The sequence below is a fragment of the Pantherophis guttatus genome, chromosome 7, assembly GCF_059756535.1.
Source record: "Pantherophis guttatus breed Tessera chromosome 7, ASM5975653v1, whole genome shotgun sequence".
In the NCBI taxonomy this organism is placed as follows: domain Eukaryota; kingdom Metazoa; phylum Chordata; class Lepidosauria; order Squamata; family Colubridae; genus Pantherophis; species Pantherophis guttatus.
Window position 1 is genome coordinate 22,942,766 of NC_142069.1, and position 15,359 is coordinate 22,958,124.

At 38.3% G+C, this 15,359-nt stretch overlaps 1 protein-coding gene across 2 annotated transcripts in view; it reads right to left on the reverse strand.

Moving 5' to 3' along the window:
- The window catches only part of HIPK2 (homeodomain interacting protein kinase 2), a 154,555-nt gene that overhangs the window by 27,523 nt on the left and 111,673 nt on the right, over positions 1 to 15,359 (reverse strand). For both annotated transcript variants that reach the window (XM_034402983.3, XM_060694524.2), the window contains exons 4-8: positions 12,848 to 12,967; positions 11,639 to 11,725; positions 9,805 to 9,989; positions 7,671 to 7,833; positions 4,135 to 4,357 (exon numbers count right to left, since the gene is read on the reverse strand). In XM_034402983.3, the coding sequence (XP_034258874.1) occupies positions 4,135 to 4,357; positions 7,671 to 7,833; positions 9,805 to 9,989; positions 11,639 to 11,725; positions 12,848 to 12,967 (778 nt within the window). The remainder of the gene's footprint in view (positions 1 to 4,134; positions 4,358 to 7,670; positions 7,834 to 9,804; positions 9,990 to 11,638; positions 11,726 to 12,847; positions 12,968 to 15,359) is intronic.

Below are 15,359 nucleotides of genomic sequence, written 5' to 3' on the forward strand. Positions count from 1 at the left end.
CCAGAAAATTGGTAAATGTCAGGTAATATGATAACCAAGCTGTGATTATTGATACTGTATATGTCAGTGATGGCTAACCTTTTCTGGACCAAGTGGCCGGAACGCGCCCGAACCCCCAAACTGCAATGCATGCGCAGCCCACACACCCCACCTCCAAAGACCAGCTGGTCAAAGGGAGGCGCGAGCGCATGCGCAGCGGAGCTGAACTGGGGCGACGGCTTGTGTGCCTACAGAGAGGGCACTGCGTGCCACCTCTGGCACATGTGCCATAGGTTCACCATCACGGGTATATGTCATCAGTCAGTGCGTTCATACACTGACAAATTGAGAAATTTTCCATCTGAGCCCACCTTGCCAACTCAGCTTTCCTAATGTATTGTGCAATCCTATACATGTCAATGAAAAAACATGTATTTTGTATTATAGAAGAAATTGTGTTTTTTTCAGATTAGCTGAACTAAAGTTTCCTATGGATAGAAATAACATACCCACTAGAAGTTCTAGTTCAGCGACGTCTGAAAGGCTATAGACTCCAGAGTATAGATTTAAACCTTGGTGGCTAATCTTGAAACTGTTGGCTATTGACTTAGCTGTAGCAGTGTAGCATGCTTTATTTGATTTTGCACTAACCTATAGTATGCTTTATTTGATTTTGATTCAGTGTGCTGTATGAACTCAGCTTATTGTATTTATATTGTAGCATGGAAAAAAACAGTCATTGCATTCCTTTGTTGTTTTGCCAGAACAAGTGGTTCTCAGCAGGAACAATAAATAAGATCTTAGCAACTATAGAATATTCCTTATAGTTATGCCATTCCTCCCCCATCTAATAGTATTTAGGATGGAAATTTGCCCGAATTAGTTTCATTATCACCCAGCAAGGATGATCATGTTATTTCTGTAGTTGTTTGTCACGGATTCAATAATCTTGAGGGTCTGTGTGGGTCATATCTTTGACCTATTTTCATGTATGCTTTCTTACATTCAAATGTATCAGCATCATACATTCAGTACCATTTTTCTGAAGACATTTCAAAAATATAAGAGCACTCAGGATACATTTCAGAATCTATAGGGTACACTTAAAGAGACATGATGCCTGTTGGCAGCTGAGGGAGCACAAATGTTTTCTATTGTGCCTACCATAATCCCATCTAAGTGTAGGAAGAACAGGGAAGCTAGAATTTTATGTCCAAGAACACCACTGGGCCTTCACATAGGCATTCCCAGAAAGTCAAAATGGTGTGTATTGGTCAGCACAGTGATTTTTTTGGAAGGATGTCTACATGTCCAGGAAGAGGCCAGTGCTAACTAGGGAAGGTAGAGAACATATTTGAGGATTAGAATGGTGATAGAGATTAATCTCACTGTTTTGCCTCCTAATGAATAGGAGTCTAATGACTACCTCACAACATGTTGTCAAAAATCCAGTCAGCACCAAAAGGTTCTCTACCACCTTATAGAAAGGGGTAGGGGAGATCAAGATTTACTTCTGTGATGGAAGAATTTTTATCAGTTACTATCTGATCATTTCAATTGGAAATGCTGGAGACTGAATTTGGAATCTATCTTGCTGCTCTTTGCCTACTGGCCCAGCAAGATATCTTTTATGAGATCCAGGATTCATTTATAGAACTATGCCCTGTCAAACCTGACACTTTACTGAAGAATAGAATAGAATAGAATAGAATAGAATAGAATAGAATAGAGTAGAGTAGAGTAGAGTAGAGTAGAGCAGAGCAGAGCAGAGCAGAGCAGAGTAGAGTAGAGTAGAGCAGAGCAGAGCAGAACAGAACAGAACAGAATTCTTTATTGGCCAAGTGTGATTGGACACACAAGGAATTTGTGTGTCCAAAAAACAAGCATGCAAATTTCTCTGGGCTAGGGACTGTCCAATCTCTGAACATCACATTGAGGGCTTCCTTGCAAAAGACATACAAAGTAGATATGGGGAAATTCTGAATTAAATTATTTAAATATTAATACTAGATATTTATGCAAAAAAACTCTACACCTTTCTATGTAACACATCTGCTTTTGTACATACCGGCAAAACAGAGAACGCAGTAATTCACAGTAGCACTATGTATTTGAGTGGCTGTCACAAAGAAGACGGGGGTCAACTTATTATCCAAAGCACCGGAAGGCAAGACAAGAAACAGTGGATGGAAGCTAATCAAGGAGAGAAGCAACCTGGAATTAAGGAGAAACTTCCTAACAGTGAGGACAATTAACTAGGGGAACATCTTGCTTTCAGAAGTTGTAGGTGCTTCATCACTGGAGGTTTTAAAGAGAAGATTGGACAGCCCCCTGTCTGAAATGATATAGGATCTCTTGCTTGAGCAGACTAGAAGACCTCCAAGGCCCCTTATATTCTAGTTCTATTCTGATTAACACTGTAGGAAATTATTGCTGGTGCTCAATGTAATCTAAGGCAGGGTCATCAACTGGTGATCCATGGACCACTGGTGATCTGTGAAAAAATTTTGGTGATCTGCAGAAAAATTATTTGCATTTTTTATATTGCACTAAAACAGGGGTCCTCAAACTATGGCCCTTGGGCCGGATATGTGCAATGAATGTTTTGTTGCTGCGGAGACTCCCCCTTCGGGGTCTTTTTGTGCAGGTCAGAGGGGGGCAGAAATTCTGACTCGGGGTCTGCTATGGCCTCCTGATGCGGGGCTTTGGGTGAAGGCTGGAGGGAAGCGCCGCTGGTGGCGAAGAGCTGGAGGGCCTCGTTCCAGTGGGACTGGATCATGGCCTGGAACTGACTGACCATTTCAGCTCACTGAGCCTCCAGGCGCCGGTACCTGGCCTTGCACTTCCACAGGTCTTTCCTCTGCTTGGAAAGCCTATGCTCGTAGTCCTCAGTGAGGTGCTTCTGCTGAGTCTCCTTCTCGGCCAGATCCAATTTGAACTGAACCAGCTGTTTTGCCAACTCTTTCTCATGGTGGCTGCTTAGCTCCAACAACTGCTTCCTGTTGGGCCCCTAAGGAGCCCAGGCGGGCAGGGGAGGAGTGGCTAGGGAGGGGAGAGGTGAGGAAAGGCGTCCCTTGATGTGAGTGACATCATGTTGGCCACGCCCACCCAGTCACATGATCACCTACCCACGCCCACCCAGCTGGTCATTAGGCAGATCATATTAGTAGTATGAATTTAGTGGTCCCTGAGGTCTGAAAGGTTGGTGACCCCTGATCTAAGGTAATTTGGAGGGAAGAGCGGATTCCCTAGTCGAGTAAAATTTTAGAGTCCTACCAGACAGATGCCCCATCCTTGCTTTAGTAATTTAGAACTTAGAATAACAGAGTCGGAAGGGACCTTGGAAGTCTTCTAGTCCAACCCCTGCCCAGATAGGAAACCCTTCACCACTTCATACAAATGGTAATCCAACATCTTCTTAAAAATTTCCAACTTCTGCAGACAAGTTGTTCCACTTATTAATTGTTCTCACTGTCAGGAAATTTCTCCTTAGTTCTAAATTGCTTCTCTCCTTGATTAGTTTCCACCCATTGCTTCTTGTTCTACCCTCAGGTGCTCTGAAGAATAATTTTACTCCCTCTTCTTTGTGGCAACCCCTGAGATATTGGAACACTGCTATCATGTCTCCCCTAGTCTTTCTCTTCATCAAACTAGACATACCCAGTTCCTGCAACCTTTCTTCATATGTTTTAGCCTCCAGTCCCCTAATCATCTTTGTTGCTCTTCTCTGCACTCTTTCTAGAGTCTCAACATCTTTTTTACATCATGGCGACCAAAACTGAATGCAATATTCCAAGTGTGGCCTTACCAAGGCATTATAAAGTGGTATTAACACTTCACGTGATCTTGATTCTATCCCTCTGTTTATGCAGCCCAGAACTGTGTTGGCTTTTGTGGCAGCTGCTGCACACTGCTGGCTCATATCTAAATGGTTGTCCACTAGGACTCCAAGATCCCTCTCACAGTTACTACTATTGAGCGAGGTACCACATATAAGGTACCTTTGTGTTTTGTTTTTCTTCCCTAAATGTAGAACCTTGCTTTTTTCACTGTTGAATTTCATTTTGTTAGATAGCGCCCAATGTTCAAGTCTGTCAAGATCCTTCTCTAATAACAACACATTTAACAACAGAAAGGAATCAGAAGCATTCTTACCTTGAAAACCTGGAGGACATACAATGAGGGCTTGCTGGAAAGGGTCAGGACGAGCACATATTTGCGCTGTGCCTGTCTGCAGAGGGACGCTCCTCTGAGCCACCGCGGCCATGGATGCTGCCGAGGGCTGGTAGAGTGCAGATTGGTAGTTTAGTATGGAGACATCAGGGTTGGCTAAGGAAATAGTGGCACTGGTAGTGGAAGTGGGAGCCAGAGTGGTGGCCTAAAGGAATTATGGGATTTAAAATAAAATAAAAACAAAATATGAAGGCGATGGTAATGTTGGGAGAAGCTAGTTTTCAAAAGAAAAGATAAATAAGGCACATAAATAAAACCTTAAAAGGTAGAAAAGGCTTAAAAAAAACAAAGCAAGAAGGAAGCTAGAGATGAATAAGGATAATAAAGAGTTTAACTTGACTCATCATGCATCCCATTTCCTTTGCTTACGGTTACAGGTAGTCCTTGACTTACAGCAGTTCATTGAGTGGCCGGTCAAAGTTACAATAGCACTGGAAAAAGTGACATATGAACGTTTTTCACACTTACAACCATCTTTATGGTCACGTGATCAAAATTCAGATGCTTGGCAACTGGATCACATTTATGACAGTTGCAATGTTCCAGGGATCACGTGATCACCTTTTGCAACCTTCTGATAAACAAAGTCAACGGGGAAGCCAGATTAACCATGTTTTAACCACTGCACCGATTCATGTAACGACTGTGGCAAGAAAGGTCATAAAACGGGGCAAAACTCACTTAACAAATGCCTCACCTAGCAACAGAAATGTTGGGCTCAATTGAGGTCGTAAGTCGAAGACTACCTGTACCAACAGATTAAAATCACAAGCCCAGACCTCAAGGCTACAACCCACAAAGATATTCAAGTTGTCCATATAGAAAGATGCAAGACTTTGCATCTGAAAAATGAATCAATATTTCTAGATCATTAAGTCTTAGTAATACACTGCATGCGTGTTACTTGATCTGTTCTTGGTGACATGGCTCCCTTTGTTGAGTTACATGCTCCACAAGCAGGTTGATTTGGTTTCTCAACTGTTGTACAGTTGTAGTTTAGGGATGTATAGAACACAAAGGAATGTTATGTGTAGATTATATTGCTTGAGGACTGGAGATTTCAATAGAAACACAACTTATACCTCTGATGGGCCCAGCATTTTCTCTAGTTCTAATCCTAAATATGTGGCTTCAGATATCGGGTGTTTAGTATTTCAAGATTTTTTTAAAAAATTCAAGACATCTGGCTCTACGGCAAGGGTGTTAAACTGGATTTCTTCAAGGGCCGGATCAGCATTGTAGTTCTCCTCCGTGGGCCGGCTGGGGGGAGGGGAAGGAACAGATGTTTTGACCAACAGCGTGCTACAGGAAGCCACCCACATGCCCCATTTTGGCTGCCAGAGGGACCATGGGCCAATCCCTTGCTATTTCCAGGCTGGCCTTGCGGGCCAGATTTAAGCACTCCGCGGGCCGGATTGAGCCCATGGGCCTTGAGTTTGACACCTCTGCTCTATTTATTTTTTATTTTATTGGTTCGATTTATATGCCGCCCTTCTCCAGAGACTCAGGGCAGCTTACAATGCGTCAAGCAATAGCCTTCATACTTTTGTATATACCTGCTTAGTAGGGCTTTCGCCCCCCCCCCAAGCGGTGTTCTTTTTTATACAAAGTCAGCTTATTGCCCCCACAATCCGCATCCTCATTTTACCTACCTCGAAAGGATGGAAGGCTGAGTCAACCTTGAGCCTGGTGAGATTTGAACTTGCAGTAATTGCAGGCAGCTGGTGCTACTTAACAGCACTTTAGTCTGCTGCGCCACCAAGGCTCTTGGGCCTTGGTGGTTTTTTTTTTTTTTTTTTAGAAGTGGAAGAATTCTAAGCATCTGGAGAACTGCAGCGGTTTTAAAGAATGGTTTGATGAATTACTTTCCATCCCTTCCATCCGAGGAGGTGTGATGGAAAAGGTTATCTATTAAAACATTCCCACAGGAGTATTGACAATGAAACTGTTTTATGTTAGCTTCATTTTGAAATCCCAGTGTTTTTTTTTTCTGGTACAGTAGCTTGATTGCTCTCACTTTCTCTTCCACACAGGGAAAGCTAGTAATTGACTGGAGGTACCTCAGTTCACAGTTTCTAATCACATGTGAACTAGCAACTTTTTCTGGTTCTTGTCCTTAAAAGTCATAGACAAAAGCCATTATTTGTACTTATTCATAATTGTGGTTCTACCTGAAGCTTTATTTGTTTTCTTCTTGATTGCTCAGTCCTGCATTCATTTTACTATAAATTAAATTCCTTAAATGTCCTTTAGTAATTTAAGAATGTGTCACAGTACACAGAATCCGTTGTTCCTCCTGCTTTGTTTCAGAAAATACAATTCATTAAGGATTATTTGATTTTGATTATACTTTTCACCAATTAGAATGAAGTAGAAATGTCTCCATCACGTATTTTGATCTTTTTTCCCTGTTTCCCTACTTGTTATTTCACAAATGTTATTCGATTTTGTTAGTTGTTAACTTTTGCGGTGCAAAAAATTGTGAGTATTAATGAGACTTTACTAATAATGTTAAGAGGAATCCCAATACTACTGTCATGAATTTTTAAAAAAATCAAAACAAAAAAACCCAAAAGAATCCAGATTCCTTTCCTTTAAAAAAATAATTTAAAAAAAATTTCCTTTTGTATTCAATTAAGCAACAAACTGCAGTGATTCCTAGAGGACTAATGACCATACAAAAGACATAATTAAATACATCTGATATAAGTACATAAGTTGCAGCATTTCATTCTGATGCTATCTGGCACTTTTAGCCATCCTCCTGTTGGCTAATCTGTTCTTCTTCACATATATCCATGGTGTTAGAAGAAGAAGCCAGCAGAACACTGATGACTTTTGTGATTTTGAAAAATGTTTCCAATAGGGTCACAACCATGAAGGCAAAATAAGAGCAGCTTTACAAAATTTCCACCTCAAGGACCAAATCCCATGTTGTCCTTTTCTTCTTTCCCTCTCTTTTTCTGCTTGTATGTCAGTATTGTGTATGTGTATGTGATAGAAACCCCAAAAAGAAAAGGAACAGTAAGTCTTGCTAATTGGGACTTCTAGTCACAAATGTCACTGGCTAATAAAATTATCACTGAGAAAACTTTTTTTTTTGAAGGAAGATGGGTTGTCACAATAAGTTAGAAGGCACTGGTGTTAGATTGAGAAGGACCAAAGTCAAATTCTTGGTGATCCACAGTTCCTGAGCAATCTTGGGCCATCCTCAGTCTGTATCTCTACCTCTACTTGAGTTATGAGATTATAAATTAAAAGAAAAATAAATATACTGAATCCAGAGTTTCTGAATGATCTTGGGCCATTAGCAGTCTATATCTCTAACCTCTACTTAAGTGATGAGATTATACATTAAAAGAAAAATAAACATACTGGAAGATTTCTTCCCTTAAAAGAAAGAAGTTCCAAACCTCTGAAAGCCCACCAAGTTAGACCATCATAATGATTATTCTTACCTGGTTATGAACTGTATTAAGCTGGTTATTGAAGGTCATGGTTAAATTGGTTGATGTGCTTGGGGCTACATGGGTGATGAATGGTGTTTTGCTCTGATTCACAGTGTCATACATGTTTACTCGCCGCTTGCAAATCTCCATGTTTTGAAAACAGGACTTAACACTATTTGTGAAGAAGGAGAACCAAAGATTAGCAGTAATCTAACTGATGGGAGAAATCACATCTGCCTTCATAAGAGATACGAGCTCAGCTACTCTGTTTTATTCAATAAACTAGGCTTAAAACAAGCCATGATTTAATGCAAATTATAAGTTCAGCTATTTAGTGCCAAAAGAAAACTCTATTCATTATACATAGAACTATATCACAAACATAAAAAATATTTGTAGTCAATATTTTCCCCAGGACAGCTGGAATTGTAGTTTCTGTCTGGAATGATAAGCAGCCGTACTAAAACATTACCATACCCACCATTGTACAGTTCCTGGGATTCTTTAAGGGCAGCTATGGAAAATAAGTTGATGTAATAGATACAGCTGCTGTTAAGAATATAACCCAAGGCTTCAAGAGATAAATTCTTTAATATTCTGAACAACAATTATGCAAATACCATGAGTTGTTAGAATCACTGCTTCTTCTACTATCCATTCTCTGATTATTGCTCCGTTTTGAGTTTTACTATAGCTCTGAAGTCACCTGGCCCTGAAACAAACTTTAAGAAGTCCAAATGTCCTAAAAATGCTAGAACTTATTTTTCCTTTTGTGTCATTCCAATGAACAGTGCCAAACCGAACCTTTGCAAAAGCCCATTAAGTCCCTGTAGTAAGGAGATACTACATAAATTCTTTATATTTTTTGCAGTGTCACTTTTCACAATCAGATATTGATATAATCCCTACTTATTCTGTCAAATCAGAATATCATACTTTATTTGTAGAAAGTTTTTTCAGGGTTACATTTAAAACAAAAATAATCTAAAAATTATTAAGAAAAATGGAATGGAGTCAACAGACCTATTGTAAGGAAAAACAATCATTAGTTTAGAAGACATTTTTAGAGGCAACTAGTCCAACTTTCTATTCTGAGATAGAATTCCAAAGAGTTCGATAATTCTTCACAGATTCTCATCGATTCATTTCCTAGCATCGAGCTGCATTTTACCTGAAAGTATCCACAAACCCTGTCCACTAATAAAAATGGCAATCATACATCTACTACATTCCTGGTATCCTTGGATTATGATCTAAAAATTGAGGGTTTGGGGTTGGGTGGGGTTTTATTTTGTTTTGTTTTTTCATAGAGTTAGTGATGTGGAGTGAGGCTACAATTGTGTAGCATCAAGCAGAAGGCGAGATGTATTAAATTCTGTCAAGGAAAAGTTACTCAGTTTATGTCTACCATGTTCAACAGTTGCCCTGTGTTACAGGTAATACACCTGTGAGCCTTATAAAAATGCTTCCATTTTACTAAATGCATGCATAGTTGTTTAGGAAGTAAAATACTGCATACTTGATATATAATGAAATAGGAGATATGTAAATTTGTATATAGATCAAGGGATAGATTACTTATTAACTTGTTTTAGACACAAATGTTAGAAACCAGAGACGTTGAGCAATGTCCATTGTTTTACTTTTAAAACTAATAAAATATTTAAAATTTTAAAAAAATGCTTCCGTGATTTCCCTGCAAAACTTTCTCTTATATCCCCAAGCCTACCTCTAGAAAATAAGGGGAACAAAATACTTTTGCCTTCCTGCTATTGCAGCTGAGTCACCCACCTAGTTTTCCTAGCAGTTACTGGCTAAATATGAGATACCTGAAGCATCTCAGGAAGAGATGAATAAATCGCTGGAGCAAAGAACCAGAAATGCCATCCTTGAATAATATCTCATGACTCCAGAGCTAGAAAATTAACTCAAAATAAACCATTTCTAAGAGAAGAGCTGCCCGTTAAAGATCATGAAAATATTCTCGTCATGTGAACATCTCTACATTCTGCTTGGCTGCCACATATATGAAAAACCTGTTACAATCCCAAGAGGCACATCTAGCAGTTTATCAATTAACCTTCCCCTGCATCCCATTCTTCACTCCCCCCAAAATCACCAAATCAGAGAGAAAGCAACTTACTGGGTGCTATGGGGAAAATCAAGCAGGTGTGTCATGGTGACAAATGGGTGATTGAGTGTTTCAATTGGCGTTATCCTCTTATCCGCATCTATCGTCAACATTTTCTTTAACAGATCTATGAACTCCCTCCGGTCTGCTTTTTCCACCAACATATCACTTCCTTCCAAATCTGTTGTCATATTTACCTGGAAGGGAAATTCAGATCAGTAGCAGATACAGTTTTCTAGAAATAACATAACATAGAATAACAAAATCCGTAGCATATAAGGAGAACCACTACAAGATGTGGTATAGATGGTATCTAGCCCCTGCAAGATTGGCGAGGATGTATGCAAATCTTAATCCAACGTGTTGGAAATGTAAACAAGCACAGGGAACCTTCTTTCATGTCTGGTGGCTTTGCCCAAAAATTAAGAAATATTGGATAAAAATAAAAATTTGGATATCAGAAATAATTGCGGAGGATATTGAGTTAGAACCAGAATTTTTTTTGTTAGAAATGCTGAAACAAAACATTAGAAAGGAAAAAAAGTACCTAATATTACATATAATTACGGCAGCTAGGTTAGCCCTAGCACAAGTCTGGAAAACAGATCAATTGCCAACGGAGCAGCAAATAATTCAAAAAATTTACACATGGGCAGAAATGGATAGACTAATGTTGAAATTGAAAGATAAGGAAGACTCACAGTATTTTAAGATATGGGACAGTTGGTATGAGTGGATAAACCAATGGAAAAGAAGGTAAAGTCAAAATTTAGTAAGAAATTAAAAGTAATAATTATACACCATCATTAAGGAAAAAAAGGAAAATAAGTTTTTGTATATATGTGTACTTATATACATTATATATACTTTGTTGTTTGTTGATACTGTTGATTGTATTTTAAGGTTGTGAATGTTTTATACAACTTTATTATTTTTTTAATCTAATAAAGTTTGTTTTTTAAAACCAAAAAAAGAAAAAAAGAAAGTCTGAACTAATCAAATCTGCAGGTTCTTCTTCAGCCTCCATACAGGTAGAGTCTTTGGGGAGGGATACTGTAGTCTTCAACTGGACATGTAAATTCCATTTGAGCATAGTTATTCTAAATCAGGGGTCTCCAACCTTGGCAACTTTAAGACTTGTAGACTTCAACTCATTGAAGCAAATCTGGCTGAGGAACTCTGGGAGTTGAAATCCACAAGTCTTAAAGTTGCCAAAGTTGGAGACCCCTGTTCTAAATGCATGTAAACAATGTTACTTTCCTCTATGTAGGTTTGATGTGCACTAGGTTCTAAAAAAGTTATAATTTTCAATCATAAAAATGGTTTCCATATCAACTTCTCTATTGAATAAACTGGAGGACCAGTACCTGCTGTACAATATAATGAGACCTATTTTAAGATGCACATATTACAGAGAGACCTGACAACTATACTGCTGGACTTCTCCCATTCTGGATAAAGAAACATAAACACTGCACCTTAAGCACAAAAACTACAGCTTAAAAAGGGGGAGGGTTGCCAATATATAAAATATAATGTGTGTGTAGATGGTTTATCTAGTTAAGTAACCCTTTTTAAAAATCTCAATCTCAGTTCTAGAATAAATCCCGCATTTGTGTGTGGGTGTGTATTGTAGTGGGAATAGGAGCTTAAAATTTGCGATTTACTGATCTTCTCTATAAGGAAAATCTCATTAGAGGCTCCTTTGTTGGCAATGATACAGGTTGAAAAGCAAATTAAGCATAGGTTTAATTTACCTACAATTCTGTTGAACCTATGGAAGAATTCATTGTTTTTATTTATTTATGTTATTATTGACAAGTTGATATCCCAGCAGTATTCTTACCTGTGCCATGTCATCCAAACAGTTGAAAATATACTTTCTTGCTTCTTTTGACTTGATACCCGTCTCTGCCTCATGGTCATCTGGTGTCTGCCCAGAATCAATCAAAAAGATAATAAAAACCAGTATTTCACTATACACCAATCTATTACTAACTCAAATGAATGATACATAATTTACCACTGCTTTTAAGCATAGTTCCAACACAATATTATCCAATATATGTATATTGTCCATCACACATAGAGTTGCAAGAAAATGAAAATAAATCTTTGCATTATATCAAATCATTACAATATTTTTCATCAGATGTAGAAAGCAAGTTCAGCAACACATGGTCTTATTGTACGGGAATAGACTCTTGATTTAGATATGGCACCTTCTGAACTCATGTTATCCTCCACATACAGATTGGGGTTGGGATAAGGGAAGGAAATAAACACTGCTCCTGTAACCATTTTTGGTTTTGATTGTGTCTGCTGCCATGACATGAATCTCTGAAGGAGTGAATGCAACCCCTCAAGCATCGTAAAGATTTCTCATCAGGTCAAAAGTACCTGATATTATCCTCCGATATTGCAGTGAAATGAGACTGCATTGGCTATATTAATGGGGGGAAGTAATGTTGAAGATACCACATTCAGTAAAATACGATTACAGTTTCTCTTCATGAGATTATTTTAGAAATTACAGAATTTGAGCCAGGATGTATTGAGTAACAAGATAATCTCCAGTAAAAGCTTTCTATCTTCCAAACCAATAATAGTAAGACAGACAAGAAAAATCTGTACCTGATATAATTCATCAAACTCTTTTTATGAGCTTGCTTCTGATTCTTAAATTATCAAAGTATGAAGCTCCTGTCTTATTGTACAAGACACAGTTTATCTAACTTTATCTAGTACATGCTGCTGCAAGTAGGCAGTTATAATAAATGTACCCAAAGGTGCTTTTTCAAAAGGCAATTGGACTTTGTTTTTCCTTGAAGATATTTCGCTTCTTATCCAAGAAGCGTCTTCAGTTCAGTAATTACATTATAATAAATATAATGAAATAAACAAACCCTTCAAGCCAGACCAAAATTGAATTTCTCATTGCAGCCATTGTGCATCAGCGCAACATTATAATTTTACCAAACGTATCAGTAATATTTCAATATTATGAAACGCAGGGCCTAAGGGTGCTTAAGAAAACACCAAAATATCAGCTTACCTTTAGCCTCCACAGTGGATATGGTGAATCAGTGTCCCTATTGAAAAATCTTGTGGTCTTTGTTCCTGCACTTAACAAATATTCAGCTGGCAAGCCTTGTGTCTGTGAAATATATCGGATCTGTAAGAAGAAGATGAGACCAGGATTATTTCACTGAAATCTTTGTCAGAATTTCTACCCAGTGAGGTAAACGTATTTGTGTGCATATTTAACAATGAAAGAAAATATAGAAATAAAACAAAGGGACAGAGAGTACTACTCAAATCAAGGATTTGAAAGGGAGTGCAAAGGCCCACAGATTTCAACCATTAATAATGTTGACTATGTATTAAAAGTCTAAATTACTAGGGTGCTATAAAGTTATCTTTCTTTTCGCTATTAAAATCCCACCACACTGCTGTATTAGCCTTTAAAGCTTATGGTGTATATAATTTTGTTCATAGCCCATAAAGATAAAGAAAAGGCAATAAACCTATACAAAGAAAGCATGTATGCTCCAAGGTTGTACTTTATTGGCAACAGAACATTTACAGCTCTGGCTTTTATCCTCAAATATTAACTTTAAGAGGACTGGTATGAACTAAATGCATTGAAAGTGAGGTTACATTACCTCACCACCACCCCATTCTCTGCCATTTGCTTTTGAGTATTGAAAAAAAAAAACAATATTGGACATCAATGAGCTCTGAGCATGTTTAATAATTGATAGACCCAGATGGGGGAGAAGGAAATCCTAACTGTGTCGAAAGAACAAGGACCCAGTGAGTCCAGGTGATTAGAACAATGTGAGCAGGAAGGAATCTGTATCAAAATGAATATCAACATCCAGAAATGTGACAATAGATTTAATGTAGATCCTAAGTCTCAGTTTTTACACCTGCAATTTAAAAGGGATCAGGCAGTAAACAATAGAAACATACAGTATCTGGGTTTGAGAGTCAAGGAAATAAAGTAAACAGTATTAAGTGTGGCAAACAATACTACCTAGAGAGACACTTGCCCACGTTTACATGCTGGAACTTATTTCGTTAAATGGGATATCTTAATTTAATATAAAACACACACTTTCTTCAAAATGCTGTCTTGTGTGTGCGTGTGCGTGCGTGAGAGAGATAGGTGGGGAGGAGGGAGGGAGGGAGGGAGAGGGAGAAAGTAAATTTTAAAATTGTAAGTATGTTTTACAACTACAACACAAACTTCTGCTACTTCTGGAAATAAATAATATGGCAGTGGCATTAAACCAGAAATGGGAAAGGATGAGGTATACAATACCTTAGTGCAGAGCATTAAGTGATAGATAAAAGGAATAACAGGCTGGATTCAGGACTAAGGACATTCAGCTGTTTGACCTCCTAAAGGATTTAAATGCAACTGAACATATCTGATGCTCAGACATTAGTTTTCCTTACCTCCCCGTGTATATGCTAATTATGTGTATTCTTGCAGAATCATTTAAACCCTGTAGGCTCTAGGCAAACCAATGCTAAATCCATGCTGGCCAATGGCATAGCAGAAATTGATTTTGTGCAGAAACCAAGAATTAAATGTAGTTTCCAGCAATTGTCATCTGCAAATATTGATTTTAATCCGGGAATTTCTGTTCAAGGCCACCAATGACCTGTTTCAATCACAGGATTTTCCAGGGGTCCAGATGACATATTTCAAGTGGAATCTTTAAGGAACAGTTCCCACTATTTCTTTGATCTACTTTGCTTTCCACAAAAAAACAAAACAAACTAAGCAAAAACAACTAAGAGAAAAGCACAGAATGGCTGCACAATGATTTTGATTGGTACTACCATCTAACCCAGAGGTGTCAAACTGGTGGCCCACAGGACAGATGTGTCATGTGTGGCCCATGACCACCCCAGCTCTGTGACGGGGGGGGAGTCGTGATGTGTCATGTGATGGCAACGTGACACGTTGAGTCTGACACCCATGATCTAACCCTTCACTAGGAACATCCTTAACAAGATCATATTTAGACTTCTACAATAGACCCACTTGTTAATATTAGCAAGGGAAGTTTCATTTTGTAGCCAACCACTATCTGATCCACATCAGGCTGAGTAAAGGAAAGAATACTTCCGTTGCAGCTTCAGTATCCTGTCAACCTCTCTACCAAAAAGGTGAGTTTTGCCCATCTGTAGTGGCCTTCTGTCCCAAGACCCTTTCTAGAATAATGCTTGGACAATAGCAAAATGTTACACCTATCTAGTTTTTTCTTGTTTTTAGTTTTTAAATATGAAATTGGTTTATAACCTGAAAGGAGCAAAGGATCAGGCAGCAAAAGTATCAAAGAAAATTATGGTATCTCAAAGACTAGCAAATTTATTACTTCAGAGTGTATTAAAGATAGCTATCCATTAGGGATACTTGAATTGGATTGGTTGAACTTAAACGATCCCTTATGATTACAGTTCATTTCATTAGATACATGGAGAATTCAACCAGAGTTACAAGAAATTTCTAGATCTACTGTTTGGGGCCTGTAAATAGACATTTGGAAATG